The sequence below is a fragment of the Macrobrachium nipponense genome, chromosome 17 (genome assembly GCF_015104395.2).
Source record: "Macrobrachium nipponense isolate FS-2020 chromosome 17, ASM1510439v2, whole genome shotgun sequence".
Taxonomy (NCBI): Eukaryota; Metazoa; Arthropoda; class Malacostraca; order Decapoda; family Palaemonidae; genus Macrobrachium; species Macrobrachium nipponense.
In genome coordinates, this window is record NC_087210.1 from 84,183,977 (window position 1) to 84,202,792 (window position 18,816).

Consider the following 18,816-nt stretch of genomic DNA (forward strand, 5'->3'; position numbering starts at 1 on the left):
GAGACCCCTCTTTCAAAACAAGTTTTATTGAAAGATATTGCTGCATCAGCTGCATTCAACTTGTAAAATAGTCTTCTCTATTTTTCTAATAATAGCTTTCTCTCTCTCTTATTATTATTATTATTATTATTATTATTATTATTATTATTATTATTATTATTATTATTATTATTATTATTATTATTATTATTATTATTATTATTATAGGATAATAGTAGTTCTATTTTTTATTTGTCTTTTTTTTATTTATTATTATTATTATTATTTTATTATTATTATTATTATTATTATTATTATTATTATTATTATTATTATTATTATTATTATTAGTTATTATTATTATTATTATTTGTGTACCTTTGGAGCAGACCCTCTCTCCCGCATACTTTATTAATTACTTTTAATAAAGTATATTATTATTATTATTATTTATATTATTATTATTATTATTATTATTATTATTATATTATTGTTATTATTATTATTATTATTATTATATTATTATTATTATTATTCTGAAGATAAACCTATGCTCATTATAATTTTTGAAAATTCCCAATATGAATATTGGCCAGTTACTCAAAAACATCGCTGAGCCTGAGAAGCGAATTGTAAGAAAAATAGAAAAAACAAATATAAAATACACTCGCTTAATTCTGCCATTCTTTTTAATAGCATTGGCCTAAAAGAGGGTCTTCCTACCAAAATATTATTATATTATTATTATTATTATTATTATTATTATATTATTATTATTATTATTATTATTATTATTATTATTATTCGGAAGATAAACCCCTATGCACATGAAAAAAGTCCACCACTTGTGCCACTGACTTGAATTCAAGTTTCCAACGAATATTATGGTCTTCATCTGAAAGAAGTGACAGAGGTTAATACAAAATACAGAAAAAACGAACAATGAAGATAAATGTGAATTCACAAAATATCGTTGAATACAAGAGCATAAGTGTGGACAAAATGGCTAGAAAAAACGAACGACCGCCCTCTACCTCAGAAATTGGGAGAGAGAGAGAGAGAGAGAGAGAGAGAGAGAGAGAGAGAGAGAGAAAGAAAGAAAATTCCCTCTCAGGAGAAAGAGAGATGGTTAAGCACGGGTCATTAGCGCCCCTGTGGGGCATTGGGTAACCATCGGGGTAAGTTAGGGCCGGGACCGGTTGCTGGTATATAAATGGTTGTCCTGACGGGGCTGGGTATCAGTAAAGCCCTTTGCGGTGGTTTCTTCCAGGGCTTGTCATCATGGTATCTAAGGTGTGTGATCCTCTGCTCTCTCTCTCTCTCTCTCTCCTCCTCAGGTTCCAACAGAACAGCTCTCCTTAGACAGGCGTCGTCTCGTCTTACGCAGGAGAGGTTTAGGTGACAGTTTGTGAGACAAAGTGCCCCGAGATCTTGTCGGACTTGGAGACTTTCGTGTCGAAATGAAAGCAGATCGTCGGACTCGGTTTCAGAGTTGTGGACGGCAGTCCTGAATGACTTGTGGTTGGAGGTGCAGCGGCGACAACTGACGTGGGACTTCTTTTTGGTCGAGTTCAGAAAGAAAGAAAGGAAGGAGTCACTGCGAATCGCTATGACAATGGTGACAGAGCGCGTTAAAACTCAGTAATAGAATTCCTTTTTAAGTAGTTTTTTTATTTTTTTTTATTTTTGACGAAGGCTATGCAGTACTTAGACTTAACATAATAGTGAAATTTCCGTTTTGAATAGTTTTATACGAAGGCTGTGACAGTAATTTGACAATAAGACAACTGACAGAATACGTAGGTATGTGACATAATACAAATTAACTGAACAGTGCGCAAATCAAGCAATTCTAAATATTTTCAGAATTGTATCTCTTTTGCTTCTTTTTATCATTCCGGTATTTTCTCGGCTTGCAGACGAAAGGAAATATTTAGTCAAGAGTCAAAAAAGATCTAAGGAAAATACCTGATTCTGTTTTTTTTTTTTTCAATAATTCTTCAGCGTCAGGATCTTCACATGTCATCCGATAATCTTTTGTGTCTGTGAATTGAAGTGATCTTTTAAATTTAATAGCATAGCGAATTGTGCTGATGCTGTTTTTAGTGTAAAGTTTGTTCATGATTTGCGTCTGTTATTCATAAATCGTTTTGTAATTGTGAATTAAAAATTAAATTTTAAGTTTAAACATCCCGTAGTGAATTGTGGTGATTCTGTTGAATATAAAGATTCTTTATTATTATTATTATTATTATTATTATTATTATTATTATTATTATTATTATTATTATTATTATTATTATTATTATTATTATATTATTATTATTATTATTATTATTATTATTATTATTTGCCTTTGTGTATATGACTGCATGGACGTTTACATGTTTTACGTAAACAAATACCGATTTAAAAGGGAAAAAAGTTAGCTAACACGGATGCCACAATTTGCGACGTGAAACATGAAGGAATGAACCGCAGCCGTCATCTCTCTCTCTCTCTCTCTCTCTCTCTCTCTCTCTCTCGTTTTTTTTCTTTTTTGGGCCATCCGCCCCCGGCTCGCCCCCACCTAATCCCCTTTATAATCCTAATGCCCTTTTTTTTGGTGGGGTGGGGGGGGGGGGGGGGGGTGGGGGTTTTTTTGTGGGGGGGGGGGGGGGGGGGGGGGGGGGGCTCGCCTGCCCACACTTAATCACCTCTAAAATCCTGATGCCCCCTTTCCTAGTATCTAATTTTCTTATATATTCACGTGTAGGAAGCCTAAAAGACCATTAACTTGGTTTAAACATTCTCGAATTGTTGGGTACTTCTCTAGACCGTCATCTGTCTCTCATGTCCAGCCCGTCTCCTCCCTCCTCGTGGGCGCGTTCCTCCTCGTGGGCATGACTTCAGGCGCCCCTCAGTACAACTACGACATCCCTCAGTCGCCCTCCACCCTGTACGAGACTCCCGCCGAATCCGTGCAAGAGCCCGTGCAGCTGTACGAAGAACCCGAGGAGACCGTGCAGGAGCCCGTGCAGCTGTACGAGGCTCCTTCCAACAACATCCTGGTGGCTGAACCACAGAACATCGTTCCGAATATTGTCAGTCCTGTAAGTCATTGACAACGTCTCTCTCTCTCTCTCTCTCTCTCTCTCTCTCTCTCTCTCTCTTCAATATACATAACTATTGGGAGTTTGAATTTATTTATTTTTTTCATCCGTTCCTAATTCTCATGTTTTCCGTTCACTATTCAAAAACATTAACTCTCTCTCTCTCTCTCTCTCTCTCTCTCTCTCCCTCATCTCCTCTCTCTCTTCTTCTCTCTCTATCTCTCCTCTCTCTCTCTCTCTCTCGCTCCCTCCCTCTTCCGGACACTCTCTCTGTCTCTCTATGGGCATGGGAGCTCTTCCACAGGGGGGAAAATCACCCCTCGGAAATGAACTTATCAGGAAGGGGGGGGTAAGGGGGGCTCATTCTAAAACTCTCCCCTCCTCTCTCTCCATTACCGTAAATGTAACCTTTTCTAAACCGTTAATATTATTTCCTAAATAACAGTGCACGACTCAACGTTTTCTTTTAAAATAAATATTTCTATCGTTTATCTTTTCATTGTTCATATCAGTAGTTTCTCAGTAAGTTATTTAAATTCATTATTATTTAATTAATTTTGAATAACTTTGTTTCAACATTCATACTTATATATCTAGATGTGCTTCGTCTTATGAAATGTTATTAAATAAATTACATATTTTTCGTATCGTCAGTTTTACATGGGACACCAGTTTCAGAATTACGGTTTATCGCGGAAGCTTTAAATCTCGGTTTTTGAAAGAAAAATAAAGTCTTGAAAAAATTTAATTCTGTACTTCTGTTGTAATGGGACTTTTGCTATTGTAAAAAAAATTTATTGTGTAATTTTGCTGGAATTGGACGTTTGTTGTTGCAAAAAAAATGTAATTCTGTACTTTTACCGTAAGGGGACGTTTGCTATTGCAAAACATGTAATTCTGTTTTTAGTTATGCTGTAATAGTTCATACCGTGTGAAGGATATTCTCCCTATTAGATTAGTTTTATTATCTCTCTTCTCTTAATACATAAATATTCTTCTTTCCTTTTTCAAATGAATTCCTAAGTTCGCTTGCATCAGAGCTTAAAAGCAAGACAATAAAAAATAAATATGATATTTTTTTAGTCAAATATTTATCCAATGGATCTCGGCCACGAAGATGCGTATGAAATTGAACCCAATCCTTCTGTATTCCCTAAAAAAGCCAAATCCCCAATGGAAGGGATGCCCTACGACTTCATCTGGGGCGTCGAGACGCCGAGAGCGGCAACACCTTCAGCCACGTCGAGAACAGCGACGGCCAGAGGACGCCGAGGGAGGGGAGTTAAACAGGGTCCTCCTCCCCGACGGACGCCTTCAGGTAAATCCTAATTAACGTGGTGATTCGTTTGCCCGTTTCCTGCGCCTCTTGTGGGCCGGAAATCTCATTCCCCTTTTGCCTTTACGTGCTGCTCTATGAGCAAGAGCCCGTGCTGTCAGAAAGCCAGGTTACTCTTCAACAACAACCCTTTTGTCTTTTCATTACTTGAGATTCTTTGCGGCGTCCCTTAAGGCCCGTAGCTGCAACCCCTTTCATTTGTTTTGGCTCTACCTGCTCTTTTCATGTTCTGTTTCTGATGTGTTACTGTCCTCAGCCCTCTCCTAATAATTGTTTCATAGTGCAACTGCAAGTTGTTCTTCCTGTTACGCCTTCAAAAAAAAAATTTTAAACGTTTTTAAAGTCAAAATACCCTTCAGCGCTGGATGTCCTCATCAGAGGGGTCCCAGCGCTTGGCCATGGGCCTAATTTCTGTATTCCATTCCATTCCCTTTGTCTTTTTCGGTCTTCTGAAATACATGAACACAGCAAACGAACGCATAAAATTGGTGACTCGTCACACGGGAAAGAAAATAGGATGAAGTGGCCTTATTTCTTTTCGTCCTCGACAGATTGTTCGCTTCTTCGACATCGGCGAAGGCTTCAACGCCGAGGTCACTTACGAGAAGTAGACAGCAGCGCCTCCTGCAGGCTGGTTTCTCCTCGTCCCATGAGCTCTCCACCGTAGTGTGTATGATAAGTATGAATGGGGGGGTCCTTCCCCTCTCAATTTCGAGTTAGAGAAAAAAAGTAATATCCGCAGCCTGATTGTTTTTGTAAGCCGGCAAAAATTTTAATTCTGACGGATGGAATGACCGTGACTGACTCCATAGAGCTGATTAGGAGCTGGTTTCCTTTCTACGTAAATGTATCGTTTAGCCAAATGCTGGAAAAATAAAAAAATATTTTTATTTTCAGTATAATCAGTTCGTTATTACATTTCTTAAGGGAGTATTTTTATAATTTGTGTCTTTTTAAATCTCAGAATAATTTACTATCGCCTAGATTGTTCTTAAGAGGTCATTAAGAGTCATTTGATGGTAATTTATCATTGATTGCTCAGTAATAACACCTGTGGTTTCTTCTTCAAAGTGCGTGATGTGTGTATGGATGAATGTAAAAATTATTCTTTGTAATATATGTGTCAGTTTTTAATAAAAGATGTATATAAAACTGTTGTTTGAATATCTAGCGTAAAGAAATATAAACAGAAAGAAACGCGTAAAAAAGCAATATATACAGAAATTTATAACTTGGTCGTAATTTATTTAATAAATTTAAACCGTTTACGTAAGAATTCACTCCGCGTCGTTAGAAAGTAATTTCGTATCCTTGCGGGGAACGTTACATCTGTGTGACTTTTATGTTTTGGAGTTTTCCAAACCAAAAATATTAAATGGCGCCTTGTTTTCAACATAGGCAGCGCAGTAGAATATATCCGTTTCTTGTATCCAATTCTTGATCATCGTCAGTATGTGGGTGCTTGAAGGTATATCCTTGTTTTGTCTCTGAAGTGATTCTTGATGATGGTACTATACACCCCTTCTGTAGAAGAATGTAAGTTGGCTTCTGTATGTGGTCGCCGTCATGTTGATATGATACAAGGGACACAGTCCTCATGAGGTTAGGGCACCTCAGTGGCGTGGTCGGTATGGTGTGGGCGTGCACCTCGGTGCCGCGAGTTTGATTCTCTCGGGCATTCCATTGAGGAGTGGAGAGATGTGTATTTCTGGTGACAGAAAGTTCACTCTCGACGTGGTTCGGAAGTCATGTAAAGCCGTTGGTCCCGTTGCTGAATAACCACTGGTTCCATGCAACGTAAAAACACCTTACAAAACTCATGAGGTTAAGTTTAACCGTTTTAAAAACCAGTCTCCCCCTTTTTTGTAATGTTTTCCTTATCAAGGCTGAGGGACTGTGTTAGTTGCAAGAGTTGAGAAGCTTTTTTCTGCATCTAAGCAAAATTGTCTTTAAGAAGTAGCGTATCTTGATGAGAGAAACACTCAACTATGAAGGATAAAAATGAGCGAGGATGAAATCGCCCTGAAAAGTTTAGTATTTTGGTAGCGTCCCCAAAAATAGTCAGGTAGTTTAACACAACTGTCTTTAACTCTTCTTCGAAGTTGATAAACATGATAGCCTTGATCACATTTGAAATTCAGTAGTTTTAACTCGCAAAGTTTAAACACCTGAAAATGTGAGGGACAAAGAACAATTCTAGGATGTAAGTCTGGACTATGTATATATATATATTATATTATATATATATATAATATATATATATATATATAGTATTTCAGAGGGTTTCGTGATACATCTTAGTAGGCATCATTTTATTAAAGAAACGTTTCGCACACAAAAAGCACGGTGCATCATCAGTCTGTGGAAATAAAAAACAATACATTATAAAAGGAATTCACAATAAATACTAAAAAAAAAAAAAATATTACATCATTAAAATACCGCAAAGTTAAAAGTTAAAGATTTTAAAACAAGGCAAAAGGACCAAGAGAGAGAGAACTAAGAACACCAACCATCCATGGTAAGAGACAGAGAAGGAATGGCAAACTTTGGCGTTCCAAACAAAACGACAGCTATGCCAGATACAAAGGTGAAGCCGTAGAGTTACTGTTTAATGAAGGAACCAGCCTTTTAATGAGTAAGGACTCTAAGGTAGTTAAGTGCTCTGGGTCCCTCGTATAACCAATAATGGAGAAGTGCTGTTTCAAGACTTCTATTTTACATATTGCTGCATGATTTTTAATATTTGAGAATTCTGGTTGCTTAATTCTCTGACCTGTATGACGAAAACTGTAACCCATGTGACTGCAATATCTCACCTGCAGTAACCTACGTGTTGATCCAACGTTTAAAAAGAGCCCCGGACATACCAGGGCATGTGAATTTGTAAACAACGTTCGATCTCATGAAGGCCTGCAGGCGATCTTTTAAAGTTAAAAAATGAGCCTATTCTGCATGGATTGTTAGAAATAAGTTTCTAACAATCCATGTTAGGTCGATGGAGTTGCCATGGGATCACCTTTAGGTCCCATATTTGCTAACTTTTTTATGTCGGACTTGGGAAACAAATTTTAGATCAATGTGACTCTTCTGTTAAACCAACTTATTATAGAAGATATGTGGATGACACTTTTGCTCTTTTTAAATATCCATGGCAATGTGCACAGTTTTACAATACATTAATGAACGACACTCAAATATTCAGTTTCACGATGGAAACGGAGAGCAACTGACGTTTACCATTCTTGGATGTTAATGTTACAAGAATTAACTCTGAATTCTCCACAGCAGTTTATAGAAAAAAGACATATACAGGACCTAGCCAACAACTATTACAGTTCTTGTCAAAAAACTTTTAAATTAAACTATTTACACCCACCCTAGTGCATAGAGCATTGAAATACTCTTCTAACTGGTCCATTTTTCATAATGAAATAGAATTTTTATTAAACTTTTTTCAGAGAAATTCTTATCCTAAAGATGTAGTTCTCAAAATCATTAACGTAGTATTAACCAAATTTCTCCAGCCACCAATAGCCAATTTCGATGTTCCAAAAAAGCTGGTTTTTGCATCCATCCCATATGTTTTTGATACCAAATTCTCACGCAGACTCACGCAAATCATAGAACAGGAAATTCCATGCCTTCAACTTAAACTTATTTCTAACAATCCATGCAGAATAGGCTCATTTTTTTAACTTTAAAGATCGCCTGCAGGCCTTCATGAGATCGAACGTTGTTTACAAATTCACATGCCCTGGATGTCCGGGCTCTTACGTTGGATCAACGGTAGGTTACTGCAGATGAGATATTGCAGTTCACATGGGTTACAGTTTTCGTACAGGTCAGAGAATTAAGCAACCAGAATTCTCAAATATTAAAATCATGCAGCAATATGTAAAATAGAAGTCTTGAAACAGCACTTCTCCATTATTGGTTATACGAGGGACCCAGAGCACTTAACTACCTTAGAGTCCTTACTCATTAAAAGGCTGGTTCCTTCATTAAACATTAACTATACGGCTTCACCTTTGTATCTGGCATAGCTGTCGTTTTGTTTGGAACGCCAAAGTTTGCCATTCCTTCTCTGTCTCTTACCATGGATGGTTGGTGTTCTTAGTTCTCTCTCTCTTGGTCCTTTTGCCTTGTTTTAAAATCTTTAACTTTTAACTTTTGCGGTATTTTAATGATGTAATATTTTTAGTATTTATTGTGAATTCCTTTTATAATGTAATTGTTTTTATTTCCACAGACTGATGATGCACCGTGCTTTTTGTGTGCGAAACGTTCTTTAATAAAATATGATGCCTACTAAGATGTATCACGAAACCCTCTGAAATACTGTGATATTTGCTGACTGGAGATTCTATATATATATATATATATATATATATATATATATATATATATATATATATATATATATATATATATGTGTGTGTGTGTGTGTGTGTGTGTGTGTTTGTATATATATATATATATATATATATATATATATATATATATATATATATATATATATTATATATATATATATATATATATATATATATATATATATATATATATATATATATATATACTATATGTATATATACAATATGTATTATATATACGGTCTATTCACATTCGGTTCCTCAGTTTAGCTATAAGGTAACTCGTTGCCTTCAGTGAATTTTACAACTTTTAGCTATATGCATTTTTTAAACTTAATAACTTAGATGAGATAAAGGCAAGTGAGAAAAACTCATTACCACTAACCAATAAAAAAGCTACGCAACTTATAGCTAGGGACAGCTGCTGGAAGCAAATCATACCCCAACAAGACAATAATTACTGACGATTGCCTATTGCCAAACAGAATGAGGGAAAATGTTGCAGATAAAAATGTACGCATGAAGTTTCTCATCGCTCACCATCTAGAGAAAAATTAATATTTTGCTTGTAGATGATTTTATGTTCTTTAAATTCATTAGTTTTTGATCATTATTTGCGTAAATTCATTTGTTGGTACTTACCAACGTTAAATATATATAGTATATATATATATATATATATAATATATATATATATATATAATATATATATATATATATATATAATTTATTTATTTATTTCATGTATATATATAATAGCTTAACTTTCCTCAAGCGCTAACGAATCCTTACAACGTATTGATTTTGAATAATTTTCCCAAATGAGTTATTTTTTCCATTTTACTTTTCTCTCGCACTGTACTTTAGTTTTTTAGTTTGTTAGTTTGTTCAAAAAACCCTACGAACAACAAGTCCAAAATGATTTTTATAAGAAACTTGGTAACCGACTAAAAATCCAGGACATTGAGTTTTTCAGTACCACAGAAAGAATCCATGAAAGTTCTCTCAGTGGTCACGAATCAGTCAATTAGATTCGAGTGAGATTTGAATCGACATTTTTAGTGGATGTGAGGCCTTCGGCAATATAAGAGATGAACAGCTAATGCTTTAGCGGTTGCCTTTTTCGTTCTGCAATTATTTTGATGCGATTATAGGATTGTCTGAATGGACGTTATTCTCCTTCCTGCAACGTTCAGCATTGAAGGAAGGATCGAAATGCTATGAAAAAACAATACGCTCGAGAACAAAAGAGGTTACGGCGATAAATGCCGCAATATTACAGGTCATCCTTGACACTGTTCTTCATAAATCGGAGACAGCAATAACTCTCTCTCTCTCTCTCTCTCTCCTCTCTCTCTCTCCCCTCGCAATGGCATTAGCCATATCTTTCATCTAATCTGTTTACTTCTGGCTCACAAAAACACACAAGTCTTTTTTTCGTCTTCTATTTTGATATTTCAGTGACCGCTGTATCTGTCCACCAGTTTTCTTTAGCTTCACTTTTTCTGTTGGTATCGAAGAGAACGTTCCCTTCACGATTACTTTCCTCTCTTGTACGAGACTTGATCACTGCAGGTGTTGCAACCTTGCCAAGCTTTAATGGGCGCCTCTCCTACGCCCAGGAATTTTATGAGGCCTGTTGGTTGTGAATTGTAGTCATATACCTTTTGAGACTGGCAGCTTCCTTCACTGTCTTTTTTTTCGAGTTTCGAATGATGATAGTTTAATACTGTTCTTGCGAGATTTTGAAGTCATTGTTTATTTTGTATATGGTAAAGACATACTTCTCCCTATACGTGTCAGCCTTGAAGAGGTATTCCTTGGAGCAGTATCTGTTCATTACCGTCCCACACAATTCAGTATTACGCAACACAAGGGGAACCAGTCACCATATTGCTGTGAAAACGAAATTACATCAGTTGTAAAATGAAAGGAATACTTCATATTTTATATATTCATGAACGAACTTGGTGTTTTACGGATGCCAACTATATATAATATATATATATATATATATATATATATATTATATATATATATATATAATATATATTATATATATATATATATATTTTATATATATATATATATATTATCTCTCTCTCTTCTCTCTCTCTCTCTCTCTCCTCTCTCTCTCTTCTATATTATATATATATATATAGATATATATATATCTATATATATATATATATATATATATATATATTATATATATATCATAAAGGTATTGATATTTTACAAGCACTATATATATATATATATATATATATATATATATATATATATATATATATATATAATATATATATCTATAGTGCTTGTAAAATATCAATACCTTTTTCCTAGTTCGGGACTACGCTGCCGAAGTTGAACATCGGGGTCCTACCTGCCGTAAGCCCAGTCTCTTAACAGGATTCTTGCCCCTTCCTCGATTTGATACGGGAATCGAAAAAAAATATATGCTCGACTTCCTGGATTACGTTATTATCAAACGTTCGGGAGTTGATAAGATTATTCTATGTATACCTCGATCTTGTACGTTTTTCTGTTGATAGCTTTGAATCGAGTTGTCTCATAACACTCCTTCATAATTTTGATATTGCATAATCGTTATCTTCGGTTTAGAATTGTCATTTTAATCATTGTCAGGAATGTTAATGTAGGTAATCAGAACACATTTTGATTACGTGCTGTTACATCCCCATCAGCTGACGATTTTTTTTAAAACTCCAGCATGTATTGTACTACTATACCACATCCCCATTTTAGTTCCTGGTTTGCATCTTGGATTATTATTATTATTACCACTCTGGTGAAAATATCTACATTCATTAAATACAATCAGTTCCTTACAGACTATTTTTTGTGAACCGAATATAAAGTTGCCTCTCTCGACCACTGACACGTAACGGCAATTTCTGACGGAATCTTCTTCTTCATCATCTGACGGAATCCTTTGACACATTGTATATCGCTAACAGCGCCTTGAGACGTGGCCTAGATATACCACCGTGTCTATATATGTTATATTTGATTTTCCGTACAATTTTTTTACTACAAACTCATGTGTCAGGCTGATGTAGACCATTTTCCCCGAGAGCTAAATCATCACCTTTCCTCCAAGCAAATTCTCTTGCGTGCTCGTTAATGAAGGCTAACGATATTGCGAGTGAATACTAGCCATCAGCGCTTATCTTGGTTTGGTTTCGTCTTTAAGAACGATAAACCCGCCAATTTCACACTGTAAAGTAGGATTGTTTTTTATATTATATTATATATAATAAAAAAAGACCGTCTATTCTATGGTGTAATGGACTAAAACCCCGAGGAAGTGGCAATACTGCGGGGAGTTCCGAAGTGGTCATAATATGAATGTTGAGGCTACATCTGCACTTTGCTATACGTAAGTAGTATAGTACGTCACCCAATTTTACAGTGATGCTCAAATCTCACTACATAACAACGTGATGTTGTTATGTAGTGTTAAATCTTTTTCTTTTCATTTTTACTGCAATACATGTCGAAAAGTTTGCGATTTCACTACTCGACCGAACTGTACCAAAGTCAGACCATATATGTAGGTAGATTTTATAGGGGATTTCTTTTTATAAGGGTGTACCGTTTCGATCCTGATATACGGCTGTACTAACGTCTTCAACATTCGGGATTCCAAATATGCTCTTACTGCCGGGTAGTAGTTTATATATTCCAGTTCCTTTATTATTTATTCCGTTTCCATAGTAAATAAAAATAAATAAATGTCATGAAAACGAAAACAAATATTTTTGTTATTGTCATAACATCAATGTTATACTAATTGTTATAGTTTTTTCCAAAACTAGGTCATAGTAATTCTCCCTGTCTGGTTACGTCTTCGCAAAAGCTGAACTAGGTAGGGATGTCGTACCATTTGTAATTTATTTATGAAAAACTAAATACCTAAACCAACTTTGTCTCCCCGACCCCCTTACTACTAATATGGGGAGACCTCGTTTAGGACCATAATTTTTACGGTTTGGAAAACCGAAAATTAGGCTAATTAAAGTCTATTGTACGGTTATCCTAATTGCACATAAGGAATTGTGTCAAATAGTTAAATCATGTAAATGTGCCCTTAGGCCTAGCCTTAGCATAGCCTTAGCAGTTAGCATAGCTATTCAGTCGGCCTTATTATCGTATTCAGTCAGTTTCCAAAACACGCTGTCAAGAACAAGATGCCTTAAGGCCCCCTACAGGGTTTCATCCTAACCTTACCATGTGTAACCTAACCTAACTTAGGGTGTGGGGTGTATTCATGAATAGGGATATTTCTCCCCCTAGGATTCCCACCCAACCTGGCATAGAGAAAGCATCCTAATCTATCGTGACTGAAGACATGAGGTCCTACCAGAGAGTTCCATTAGAACCCCAACCTGACCTGGCTTAGATCCCATTATGTCATAGAAGTGAAGGATAATTGGGGTCATATTTTTTAATGAAAAGGGCCTTAGCCTATTAGTGGAGGGAATTCTACAAAATTCTACCGATGTTGATTACTAAATTTTTTTGTTTGAACAGTACTAAGGAATAGAGTGTATATAACGCGGAGTAGAATTGCTGATAAGTGTGTTCAAGCTTTGCTAATCTTCCATGAAAAACCAAGCCAAAATAACTACGTTATACAGTAGGGTAAATAACCAGGTGGCAACATAGTGGCCACCTCTCCTGGAACGTGGCCACCTTCCCGAAAAAGTACTTGAATTCATTGCTGTGAGCATCAGTCATGAGTTGTGGCTCATCCACGCTGCACAACAAGACCTCTAAACTCCTCTAGAAGTAATAGTTTTCTCCTAAACTATGAAATATTAACATAATTCAAGTGCTTTGTTTGGGAAGTAGACACTTACTGGAGAGCAGCACTGAAGTCTCCAGTTACTGGAGACCAGCATTAAAGTCTCTAGTTATATGGATAACTAGTTACTGCAGAACATCATTGAAGTCTCCAGTTATATATATATGGATAACCACTTACTGGAGAGCAGCACTGAAGTCTCCAGTTATATGGATAACTACTTAGTGGAGAGCAGCATTAGTCTCTAGGTATATGGATAACTACTTATTGAAGAGCAGTATTGAAGTTTCCAGGTATATGGATAACTACTTACTAGAGAGCAGCATTGAAGTTCTGGGTATATGGATAACTATTTACTGGAGATCAGCATTGAAGTCTCCGGGTATATGGATAACTACTTACTAGAGAGCAGCATTGAAGTCTTCAGGCATAAGGATAACTACTTGTTGGAGAGCAGCATTGAGGTCTTCAGGTATATGGATAACTAGTTACTGGAGAGCAGCATTGAAGTCTCCGGGTATATGGATAACTACTTATTGGAGATCAGCATTGACGTCTCCAAGTATATGGATAACTACTTACTAGAGAGCAGCATTGAAGTCTTGAGTTATATGGATAACCACTTACTGGAGAGCAGCATTGAATTCTCCAGGTATATGGATAACTACTTACTGGAGATCAGCATTGAAGTCTCCAAGTATATGGATAACTACTTACTGGAGATCAGCATTGAAGTCTCCAGGTATATGGATAACTACTTAGTGGAGAGCAGCATTAAAGTCTCCAGGTATATGGATAAATACTTAAGGGACACCAGCATTGAAATCCCCATTAGCCCTTTACTGCCAACTGGACGTATTTTACGTCAACATTTTTTGTCTCTTGGGTGCCGACTGGACGTATTTTACGTCGACGTACAAAAGTTTTTTTTAAAAATTTTTTTAAAAATTCGGGGAAAATACTTTTAGGCCTACCAGCCAAAAACTCTTGATTCACGCGCCTTGGGGGATGCTTGGAGTTCACGGATCAAGGTGTTGTTTTGTTTACAATCGTTACGCAGGCGCGCAAGCGCGAATTTCTTTCTTGCCGCACTAAAAAGTATCTGTGACACATCTCGGAAATTATATCGTCACTTTGACATAATTTTTGTACCATTTTAAATTAGCCGTTACATGGAGTATTATATATGAAAATGTGCGCAATTTTATGTAAAATACAACTAAAAAATACTCATGATTGTAGCTTTCATCAGTTTTGAGATATTTTCATATAAATAACGATGTGCCAAAATTTCAACCTTTGGTCAACTTTGACTCTACCGAAATGGTCGAAAAACGCAATTGTAAGCTAAAACTCTTATACTTTAGTAATATTCAATCATTTACCTTAATTTTGCAACTAATTGGAAGTCTCTAGCACAATATTTCGATTTATGGTGAATTTATGAAAAAAACTTTTTCCTTACGTCCGCGCGGTAACTCTTCCGAAAAAAATCATACATGCGATTGTGGTAATGTTTGCACCATTTTAAATTAGCCGTTACATAAAGTTTTAATATATTGAAAAATATGGCGCATTTATTTCATTGCACAATACAACTAAAAAACCAACCCGATGGTTGTAGCTTTTATCAAAATTTGAAAATTTTATTTTCATATAAAAAAATGATAAGTGACAAATTTTCAACCCTTCGTCAACTTGGACTCTACCGAAAATGTCGAAAAAACACAATTTGTAAGCTAAAACGCTTATATTCTAGTAATATCAAGGCATTACCTTCATTTTGCAACAATTTGGAAGTCTCTAGCACAATATTTGTTCGATTTATGGTGAATTTTCTGAAAAGAATAACATTTTCTTTACATCCGCGGCGGTAACTCTTCCGAAAAAATCATACGTGCGATTGTGGTAATGTTTGCACCATTTTAAATTAGCCGTTACATAAAGTTTATATTGAAAATGTGCGCAATTTCATGTAGAATACAACAATAAATAATTAAAGGTTGTAGCTCTTCTCATTTTTGAAATATTTGCATATAAATCACGATAAATAGAAAAAAACCACGTTCGGTCAACTTTGACTCTACCGAAATGGTCGAAAAAACGCAATTGTAAACTAAAATCTTTATACTTTAGTTTATAATATTCAATCATTTACCTTAATTTTGCAACTAATTGGAAGTCTCTAGCACAATATTTCGATTTATGGTGAATTTATGAAAAAAACTTTTTCCTTACGTCCGCGCGGTAACTCTTCCGAAAAAAATCATACATACGATTGTGGTAATGTTTGCACCATTTTAAATTAGCCGTTACATAAAGTTTTATATATGAAAATATGCGCAATTTCATGCACAATACAACTAAAAACACCCATGTTGTAGCTTTTATCAAATTTGAAATATTTTCATATAAAAAATGATAAGTGACAAATTTTTCTTCGGTCAACTTGGACTCTACCGAAATGGTCGAAAAACACAATTGTAAGCTAAAACGCTTATATTCTAGTAATACTCAAGCATTTACCTCCATTTTGCAACAAATTGGAAGTCTCTAGCACAATATTTCGATTTATGGTGAATTTATGAAAAGAATAACATTTTCTTTACATCCGCGCGGTAACTCTTCCGAAAAAATCATACGTGCGATTGTGGTAATGTTTGCACCATTTTAAATTAGCCGTTACATAAAGTTTTATATTTGAAAATGTGCGCAATTTCATGTAGAATACAACAATAAATAATTAAAGGTTGTAGCTTTTCTCATTTTTGAAATATTTGCATATAAATCACGATAAATAGAAAAAAAACCACGTTCGGTCAACTTTGACTCTACCGAAATGGTCGAAAAAACGCAATTGTAAGCTAAAACTCTTACAGTCTAGTAATATTCAGTCATTTATCTTCATTTTGAAACAAATTCGAAGTCTTCTAGCACATATTTAGATTTATGGTGAATTTAAAAAAAAAAAAACTTTCCTTCACTCCGCGCGCGGATTCTCCGCCACAAATCTCCGAAATGCGTACGTCCCATTCTCGGAATATTTGCTCCGTTTCATATTAGGCATTTCATAGAGTTTTATATATGAAAATGTGCGCAATTTCATGTAGAATAAAACGAAAAATATTTGAAGGTTGTAGCTTTTCTTATTTCCGAAATAATTGCATATAAAAAAATATATATAAAAAAATTCGACATTCGGTCAATTTTAACTGGTCAGATATGGTCGAAAACTGCATTTGTAAGCTAATACTCTTACAGTATAGTAATATTCAATCATTTGTCTTCATTTTTAAAGAAATTGGAAGTCTCTAGGACAATATTTAGATTTATGGTGAATTTTTTAATAAAATATTTGTTTACGTCCGCAAAAAGCGTTACGAAATTCATGCATTATTTTGTGATAATATTTTCTGTGTTGCTTTTATCGTTTACAAGTGTTATATACCAAAATGATCGCAATTTATTTGTACATTACAACGAAAAAAAAAAAAAAAGTAACTTGTTACCTTTAACCGTCTTGCGCACAGCGCGATTTGAATACAATTATATATGAAATTTCGTTTTTGCGCTATCATATATCGCATTATTTATATACGATAATGATCATTTTTTTAATTTCTGATGGTTGCATACTAAACTTCAGCCAATGCAAAAAAAGGAGCCAAAAATTAACTCTTTAATCTTGAAAAATAAGCGCGCTGTGATTTTTTGAAAATATTTTTTCCGCTTCCGCGCTCGCTCTGAAACACCTCCGGCACACGGGAGACTTTTCTTTTTTTTTTTTTCCCTTTTACCGCTTCGGCGTTTAAGGGTTAATATGGATAACTACTTATTAGAGTGATGCATTGAAGTCTCCCAGTACATGGATTACTAATTTATTGTTTTCATATTTGTTTCAGTTTACTTCTGAACTAACTTTTTTTGGATTGGGCTGCTTCCCCTTGGGTTTATATTTAGTATTCAGCTTTTCACTACCAAGGTTGCAGCTTGCCTTGCTATGATACATATAAATGAACAGTATTTGAAATTAGTTGGTTATAATCACTGAATATTAGTTAAGCAAAAATTGCAACTCATGCCAGCAAATAGTTATTAAAGTGTATAATATACTTTGCAGTAAGCAATGTAGTACATTTCTTTAGTTCAGACATGGTTTTCCATAGAGAGAACAGACCCCTGGTGTTAAGTATGGGGATTTTCTGAAGCGTTATAGTCTCCTCTGTGAACCACAAATCTGCAAAAACTTCTTTGCTAGAAGTCACAGTTATCTCATCTTCTACTCGAACTGCGCAAGGAACGAGTGTTATTGCCAAGGCCATGAAGAAGGACAAGACTCTCATTAAGAAGTCAACATTGAGGTTACATTCCCGCCTGTTGCAATCTGGCAGCAAGACTATTTCATAGTTGGCTCACTTACTGTGTTCACTAAAATACTGAATGAAGCAAATTTAACAGTTAAATGAAAAAAAAAAGCAGAAAAAAACAGTTGCCAAAACAATCTTTATTTCTTACAAAACATACTTGTAGTGTTATATAGCTTTTCTTATAATGCATAGAATATACAATACCATTCCCAAAAAATCCCATTCTGGTACACTGCTTTTCTCCAATACATTGAAAAACTAAAATTCTTGTAAATAACAAAACTGGAATGGCCAATCATCAGATGTCAAGAAATCACTAATGGAAACTATTTTACAATACTCTTGGGGGAACAGGACAAATACCTATAATTTCCTGGACCCCAAACAAAATAATTATCTTTTTTCAATTCAAAAAATGAATAATTCCCTTAGAAATTACTTATGACAAACAATACAATGGACTGTGTTAACTGCAACTTATCCTCAGACCGTGCATGAAATACAACATATCTCGTACAAGAGCACAGTGGTCTGGCTACTTGTCAGTCTACAGTTCAGCACACTTCATCTTGTGCATAACAAAATCTGCAATCTATTCTTCCATTATTGTGGTGGGATGCTTAATAGAGTACTTTGATTGTTTGGTAGATACATCACTCCACGATTCTTGGATAACCTGTAAATTAAGACATTTAATGCAGTAAACATATACAAAAAGTTGTCAAGAATGATTCGAATAACATTAAATGTTGCTATCAAGAATGATTAAAATAATATCAAATGTTGATTTAGAAATTGAGTAGTTTTTATGGATGTAAGCTAACAACAGGATATT

General features: G+C 35.0%; 1 protein-coding gene and 1 long non-coding RNA gene across 3 annotated transcripts in view; one reads left to right on the forward strand and one right to left on the reverse strand.

Moving 5' to 3' along the window:
- The first annotated feature begins 1,253 nt into the window (after positions 1-1,253).
- LOC135196083 (uncharacterized) lies at positions 1,254-4,243 on the forward strand. The gene is made up of 3 exons (XR_010310319.1): positions 1,254-1,272; positions 2,820-3,071; positions 4,234-4,243. It is a non-coding gene; the product is annotated as an uncharacterized LOC135196083 (long non-coding RNA).
- A 14,173-nt stretch (positions 4,244-18,416) lies between these two features.
- LOC135196396 (prohibitin 1-like) overlaps positions 18,417-18,816 on the reverse strand; it is a 98,309-nt gene continuing 97,909 nt past the window's right edge. For both annotated transcript variants that reach the window (XM_064223201.1, XM_064223200.1), the window contains exon 7: positions 18,417-18,657. In XM_064223201.1, coding sequence (XP_064079271.1) covers positions 18,585-18,657 — 73 coding nt within the window. In that variant the 3' untranslated portion in view covers positions 18,417-18,584. The remainder of the gene's footprint in view (positions 18,658-18,816) is intronic.